We start from the raw sequence: 7,785 nt of genomic DNA, 5'->3' as shown, positions 1-7,785 counted from the left end.
ATAGGGGAGGGCAAGAAAGCACAGGAGGCAGAACCTGGGTCACCAGACCCTCCAACCTTTCCCACCTCAACAACCTCCCCAGCCCAGTCACCAGGACCACTGTCCCTAGCTCCTCCAGAGACATGCATGGGGATATCCCTCCCCTTAGCTGAGTTCAGAGTAGTCACTGATCATGGCCTTGATCTGGGGTCTTGGGAAGGGCTTAGCCTGGAGGTGGGGGGCCAGGGTACCCATAAGCCTCCAAACTAACCCAGGGCGTTGCCACCTAAAGTGGGTTCTGCAGAACCACCTTGTTAGAAAAGTAAAATCCCAGCCATAGCCCCAGGCTTTCTGAACCAATCAGCATTTTAATAAGATCCCCGTGGGAGATTCCCACGCTTGCTGCTTTGTGGGAAGTACCAGGTTAGAATAAGCCATTTTCCCTCCACTGGCCTCAGTTCTCCTATAGAAATGGAGGGGGCAGAAGATCTCTGACTTTGTTTTTGTTTTTAAATAGACTCCACACCCAACCTGGGGCTTGAACTCACCACCCTGAGGTCAAGAGTCACTTGTTCTACCGACTGAGCCAGCCAGACACCTGAGATCTTTGACTTCTTTGCCACAGTGAACACACCAGGAGGCAGGCGTTCGGCACGACCTCCTGTGGGACGCTGTGTTTTGTAGCAGACTGTGGAAAGTGGAATTCTGACTCCAACAAGGTTGGGAGAACAATCAACACCTCTCCTCTCTGCCTGAGACCCAGGGCCGGGGCAACTCCACAGGTCCTGGGATGCAGCTAATTCAATTCAGTCCACTTCAGCGACATTGATTAAGCACCTCCTGTATGCCTGGGGTCTGTAGCAGTGCATCTCCACCCTGGCTGTGCACTAGAATCTTCTGGGTGCTTTTCAAAACTACTGATGCTGGGCCCCACCCCAGGCCACTGGAATCAGAGTCTCTGGGGCGGGTCTGGGTGTGAGTACTTACTAATGCGCCTCAGGCAATTATACTGCGCAGTGGGCTGAGAACGACCGGTCAGAAGTCGGGGAGAAGTCTGTCTTAAGTCCTACCCAGGCCATCTCCGGAGTCCTTGCTTCCTTTAGGTCAGCGAGCCGCAGCAGTTCTGCTGTGAGCCAGGGGCAATCATCAGGAAATTCCCCGGATATCATAACCCGTGACAGCAACCTCTAATTAATCATCAACCTTGTAACACAATCCTGTCCCGTAACAAGGAGACCCGCTGAATCTTTGGAAACCTGTCCACGAGACTTCTCCACAGACAATTCCTTCCAGACCCAGGGACCTGTGCCCGAGGACCCCAGGCTGATGGGGGCCCTGCTCTGTTCCCAGGCTGGTAAGTGGGAGCCCTAAGCTTGGTCCCAAGACCAGGGATATAGAAGGAGAGGGGAAGCTATGGAACCTGGGGTGATTCACTTTTCCCTAAGGCCTCAGTTTCTTCATCTGCAGGCCAGGGCCAATGCAAGCCCTGCCAGCTTACAGGGCTGCCAGAGGCACAAACCAAAAGGTTACCAGGCACAACAGTTCTCTGAGAGCCTCACCTGAAACCACAGTGCGCCGGTAGCGTGCAGGGCAGGAGATGGAGAACCTGGTGTTTTACCACCTGAGGTCTGGACTGCGTCTCAGAACCCTGCTCCGTCCCAGGCAGAGAGTCTGGAGCCTCAGCCCTTGGGTCCCGAGGGGCACCCGAGGCTCACAACCCAGCAGCAGGTAGAACCCAGAGCTGGGGCGGGGGGAGGTGGTGAGGAGGGTAGGGACCAAGCCACGGTTGCTGCTGCTTCTATTGCTGTGGCAAGTGTGGATTCCAGGTCACGGTGGTGCCAGAAAGGAGGCAGCGTGGGAGGAGTGCAGGGGCAGCAGCGAGCCCCTGGCTCCTCAGCTCCTGGCGGTGGAGGTGGGCAGAGCCACTCCCGCTCCACGCCCTCTGCATGCCTCCCTGCAGGTTGTGGGAGCAACGAAAGACACGCTGTAAGGGCTCATCTGTGCCTGGCACCCAAGAGGCTTGATGGCTGGACGGGTGATACTAGAGATGACGAAGATTCAGGGAGGTCCTCGCTGAGCAGAGGGCTGACCCTCTGTCACTTAAACTCCAAGAGACCTGCAAAGATTCTCTTTGAATCTGCCTGGGGGTGTGGCAGGGGGAGACATCCAAAAGTCATGATGCCTGCCCAAGTGGGCAGTTAACTCCTCACATTCAGGATTTCCAGGCAGGTACCTGGAGACTCCAGGCCATGGCTGGCCATACCCATTGGTGGATATCAATCCCATTGGTGGATAGGGAGGCCTATACCCAGAGGGGCAGGACCTGCATAGGTGAGCAGCAGAGCTGGGACTAGAATCTGGGTATCAGACATGGCTGCCCTCCACAGAGCCTCCTGGATGCCTCAGCGACTCTGCAGTGGGCCCAAAGACAATCCATCTGATGTCAGGGCCCTCGACTCTGGTACCTGGTCACCGTCTGTGCCTACTTGGGGACTCCCCCTTGCTTGTGCATAGCCTCCAGGAAAAGGCATCTGGGCAAACTATCAGGAAGGAAGGAAGAGATGAGGGTATTCCAGAAAGGGGTGACAGTCAGTCAAGGGGCTTGGGTGAGGGAGGGGTGAACTTGGATAGCAGGGTTCAGAGGTCCCCAAGGCCAGAGTGAGTGCTTGTCTCTAAGGCCTCAGGTGAGAGAACCATGATAGGCTTGCCTTTGACCTGAATCCATCAGGGACACATTCCCTATGACCTGAAGGGTATCCCTTGTACCTGCCCAGATTTAGCCTCCCCTCCTTGTGACCTGCTGGAATCTCGCAGGCTTGTGAGTGGTCAGAGAAATGAGGCTGGGGAAACTGATGAGACCTGGGAGGGTAGGGGCCTTGCTTTTTTGGGTTGGGGTCTGGTTCAAGTTCTGACTGAATTCCCTTCTAGTTTCAGCTCCCATCTTCCAACCCAGAAAGAGCAGAACAGGAGGGGAGAAGTGGAGGGGAGAGAGATGAGGCCTGGGAGCTGGCTACATGCAGCTGCGGGCAGGAAGCTCACCAGCTTCCTCCAGGCTCAGACCTGGGGCTGGAGGGGAAGGGCTGCTCGGTAGGGAACTTCCTCTCCTGGCTGCCAAGTGGAGTCAGGTTGGGAAGTCCCCTGATTTTAAAGCCCAGCCGTGGGCCTTCCCTGGCCCAGCCCAGGATTCTGAGGGGCAGACCTGGGACTCCTTCTCCAGCCCGTGCCCCCCTTCCCCCACCTCCCCCTGTGGGGGGACTGTTGGACCCCCTTTTTTTTTTTGGACCCCTTTCTCTTCCTAGAAAAGGAAGTGGTCCTCACTGAGGGCCGTGGCCTTCACAAATGGTGCAGGTTCTCTGTGGGACAATGATAAAGTCAGACAAACAGAGAGGAAAACAGCGCGAACACCAGGACCCATCTGCCAGAGCTCACCCTCATTAGCAAGCCCATCTCCTTTCAGATTGTTTCTAGATACAGATAGAATATATGTTACTAAACATATAAACGTATGTGTCGAAGAAAACCTGGATCATATTATATCTACTGTTCTAAAAAATGCTTTTTCTGTTTAATCCCAATGACCATTAGCAGGTGTTGAGAGCCGGTACCAACCAGCACCAGTTCCTTTAATTTTTACAACATCCCTCCGGGAGGGGCACTAACGCTTGGGGAAGTTCACCTTGGAACTCAGATCCCCGGCACGCTTTTCTCTGGTGGGGGGAGGGGGGCCCTGGATGAGGGCAGGAGCAGTGGCCCCAGGGAGATGGCGAGCGGGTGGGGCGGGGTCCAGACCGCACTGACGCCCCCACCCCCACCCCCACCCCCACCCCCACCCCCACAGACGCCGAGGCGCCGCGAGAGATACTCCGCTTCCACGCTGAGGCCAAGGGCGCGCAGGTGCGTCTGGACGCCGAGCGGTGCACTGCGCACAGGCGCGCCACGTTCCACGACGGCATCGTGTTCAGCCAGCGGCCGGTGCGGCCCGGCGAGCGGGTGGCGCTGCGCGTGCTGGGCCAAGAGGAGGGCTGGTGCGGCGGGCTCCGCGTGGGCTTCACGCGCCTGGACCCCGCGCGGGTGTCCGCGCCCAGCCTGCCGCCCTTCGTGTGCCCAGACCTGGAGCAGCAGAGCCCGACGTGGGCGGCCGTGCTGCCCGAGGACGGCGCGCTGCCGGGGAACGTGGTCCGCTTCTGGGTGAACCGCAGCGGCCGGCTCTTCGCCAGGGTCAACGCGGGCCCCCGGCTCCTGCTGCGCGAGGGCGTGCTCATGGGCGCCCCGCTCTGGGCCGTGATGGACGTGTACGGGACCACCAAGGCCATTGAGCTGCTGGGTGAGGCAACCCGCGGGGACCCAGGCACCGCCCCTGGGTGGGAGGTGGAGGCTCGGGTGGTACTGCTTCCCCGCGCACAGCCGTGGGGAGATCCGTTCAGTTTTTCATATGCAGTTTTCCCATCAGCTCCTGCCCAGGGCAGGTTATGAAGATGGGCACTGGGGACACCAGAAGGACAAGACCCAACGGGAGGGCAACCTTGTCCCTAGAGAATGCTAAGAAGATAGGACTAGCCTTCCAAACATCTGTTAAAGGGCTGTTTCCCAAAGGAAGAGATTGGAGGCTGGGTTTTGCTGTCTAAGTAGGAGTTCACAAGAGTCAAGGGCGGCAAGCAAAGGGAACGTGAGTAGGAGCGTTAGAGCTGCCCGGGAAGACTGCTTGTGCGGGTCAAGTGAGCCGTTCCGCCAGTGCGTGGGCAAACAAGAAGCATCCCTCTAGCCACCTGAAAGGAGGTGGATTTCAGGGAGAGTGGATACAGGAAACATCCATAAAAAGAAATACTGGCATTCCTGTGCTAGTCGTCAGGGGCCTACACAAGCAGTCCCGTTTTTAAAATCACTTGTCGCAGCTGCTGAAGCCTCACGCCTGGGACACCTGTTTTGGTAGGTCTGGTGTGGGCCCAAACACCTGTTTTCCCAGCCTCCTGGGGGATTTTAATGCACATCTGGGTTTAGGAAGGTGGGTAATGCTGAGTGTCTCCAGTCAGGCAGCGACAGCAGGGCAAAGATGAGATGTCTAGAGGAAAGGTGGGGTGGTTTAGGAAAACAAATCTACAGCCTCAAGAATTCTCTGCTGGGTTAAACTGGGGAAGGGACGGCTGGGGCCATAAGATCAGCTGGGAGCTCCAGCAATGCATTCCAGGAAAGAAAGCCCACGAAACTACCTCAGGGGCTGGTGGGGGTGGGGTGGGAGCACCCTGGCTTTGCTTTCCCTGGGGCCCTGAGTCTCCCTCTCTGCCTCAGATCCCACAGCCAGTGTCTTCCCCTCAACCGTACCATGGACCCTCAGTGATGAGACCCCACAGCCTGAAGGTGAGTGGCTTCCCCCAGCCCCAGGGGCTCCCCGGGGCTCCAGCACCAGAGGCACCACGGGAGACCCCAGCTCTGGGGGCTCAACTAAAGCCTTTCCAAGTCCCATGAAGTCTCCCACAGGCTTTAGGCCAAAAGATTTGGTACTGCCTACGGGAACCCTAACAGCAGTTTAACAGCTCTGCCTTCTAGAAACATTGGCTAACTTTACAAGTTACAAGAGCACATTCACGCACAAATAGTGTTATTTTGTCCCTGCTTTAAAAAGCAGTCCATGTTCATAATAAAAGATTTGCCAAACAGAAGTAAAATAAATATTAAAGAATAAATATGGAAGTTAAAAAAAAATCACCGATTACCTTTTAGGTGGAGTTTTCTCCTACTATTTTGTAGTCATGTATCTGTGGGGAATTGTGCTCTGTGTTCCTGTTTTCTAAGTTGGAATTTTATGATATATATGTGTGTACATTATGGTTTTCTTGCCAGTGTTTTTTTTTTGCGTTTATGTTGTGAGCATTTTCTCGTGAGGTAATATTCTTCACAATAGGACTGCGTGGTTCTCTGCCCTGTAGTTATAGCGTGAGTAGGCTGCCCACCCTTTGCTCCCACGTGCCCCAACCTGTGTTGTCCCCTTTCCCAGCTGCAGCAGGAGAGGAGTGTGCCATCTGTTTCCACCGTGCTGCCAACACCTGCCTTCTTCCCTGCGGCCACACAGACTTCTGCAGCTACTGCGCTTGGCGGGTCTTCAGGGACTCGGCCAGGTGCCCTGTATGTCGCTGGGATATCGAGGCCGTGACCCCCACGTAGGGCCCCCCTACTCTGAGGACTGGAAAGGGCCTCCTGATGCAGGTGGCAGACTGAGTCTGACTCTGAGCCTGGCCTCTGCAGAGGGAGGAGGTGCAGCCCCCCACCCGCATTCTGGGGGAGTCAGAAAAGCTGGTCAGAAGCAAGCCTAGCAGGGAGAGGGAGGCAGGGAGGCAATGGCTCTTCTCTCCTCCCCAACAGATCGGGGCCAGTGGAGAAAGGAGGAGCCCCATTTTTCTGCCCACACCAGAACTATCTCCCTGGTGGTTCAGCAGTGGGCCCTCTGCTTAGCCAGGTTCATTTGTGCCCAAAGCTTGCCAAGGCTTTTGGCTGACCACCCGGTGCAGCCACCGTAGACCTAGCAGTCCTGGTACCCATAGGTCATGTCAGGGAGAATGGCCTCTATTCAGAGATGGGGCGGCCTGATCCTGGTTTTATAGCGGAGGAACGTCGGATATCAGCATGTATCGGGTAGAACCCCAGCCCATCTTGGGGTATCGAGGAGCCTGGAGCAGACGCAGGGAGGCATCTGGGTGGAATGTTTACAGTCCTGTGTGGAGCCTGGGTCCCCTAGAGAAGCCCTCCATAAAGCAGATCAATAGTTAGCTGCCCTGCCTGCCCTGCAGGGTGACTGTCAGGTCCCATGAGATCGCGTATCTGAAGACGTTTCTGCACATGGGACCGCACTGTTTGTGCTTATTTCCTTGCCAATTTCGGGGGGGTCAAAATAAATTTGGCTCTTGTGAATGATTTTGTGACGAGTATGTCCCCTTTGCTGCAGTTGGGGTGGGGTGTGGATGGAGCTGTGGGCTGTCGGGATGCTGGGGCGTTTGGGAACATACCCTCTGTCCTCTGCAGACACACCCTAGGCTTGTGGGGGACTGGGTGGGGCTTGGCCACTCAAGCCTGTGGACTTTATTCTGCTGAGCACACGGGGGGGGGGGGGGGGCGCAGTTCTGCGCTCCCAGCCCTGATGTCACAGCCAGGCTTTTGCCCTTGCCACCCTTGATCTGAGGGGACTGCCGGGAGGCTCTGGCTCTTCAAGGAAGGGAGGAGTTGACCCGGGAGCTCCCTTCAGCAGCTGCTTGGGTTGGGGCAAGCCATACCTATTACTTTGCTGTTGTTCCTTGCTCGGGACTCGTGGGGAGGTATTTCCTGGGAGAGAGGACTAAAAGGGCAGTTCCAACTTATTGCGCTAAAAATTGTAATGACGGGCTCCTTCATTAATGGCCTCCCTACCCACACCATTGCCAACCAGTGGGTCAGGACATTGGGTTCAGTGACACTGGAATAGCTTACACTCTGGAGTGGGATCACCTCTCCACCACTCATGAATGGTCTAACCTTGGTCTTGTGACTTGACTCCTGTGAGCCTCAGTTTCTTCATCTGTAAAATGGAAATAAGCTCATTTTCTCTGCTTGAAAGTGTGAGAATCATGAGTATGAAACTTGTAGCTCAGGGGCACCTGGGTGGCACAGCGGTTAAGCGTCTGCCTTTGGCTCAGGGAGTGATCCCGGCGTTATGGGATCGAGCCCCACATCAGGCTTCTCCGCTATGAGCCTGCTTCTTCCTCTCCCGCTCCCCCTGCTTGTGTTCCCTTTCTCGCTGGCTGTCTCTATCTCTGTCGAATAAATAAATAAAATCTTTAA

General features: G+C 56.0%; 1 protein-coding gene across 2 annotated transcripts; it reads left to right on the top strand.

Moving 5' to 3' along the window:
* The first annotated feature begins 964 nt into the window (after positions 1-964).
* On the top strand, positions 965-6,252 carry NEURL3 (neuralized E3 ubiquitin protein ligase 3). Of its 2 annotated transcripts, XM_045808996.2 has the most exons (4): positions 965-1,333; positions 3,818-4,303; positions 5,266-5,334; positions 5,972-6,252. In XM_045808996.2, the coding sequence occupies exons 1-4, from the start codon at positions 1,306-1,308 to the stop codon at positions 6,136-6,138; spliced, it is 750 nt and encodes a 249-aa protein (XP_045664952.2). In that variant the 5' UTR covers positions 965-1,305; the 3' UTR covers positions 6,139-6,252. The 2 variants fall into 2 exon arrangements, with proteins under 2 accessions (XP_045664952.2, XP_087719824.1); XM_087863698.1 differs by lacking the exon at positions 5,972-6,252 and having other exon boundaries at positions 5,266-5,531.
* Positions 6,253-7,785: the final 1,533 nt, after the last annotated feature.

This window comes from Ursus americanus, chromosome 7 (genome assembly GCF_024610735.1).
Source record: "Ursus americanus isolate L20-20 chromosome 7, mUrsAme1.1.p, whole genome shotgun sequence".
NCBI classification, from domain to species: Eukaryota; Metazoa; Chordata; class Mammalia; order Carnivora; family Ursidae; genus Ursus; species Ursus americanus.
The sequence above is the reverse complement of the archived record's forward strand: the minus strand, read 5'-3'. Positions and strand labels throughout refer to the sequence as shown.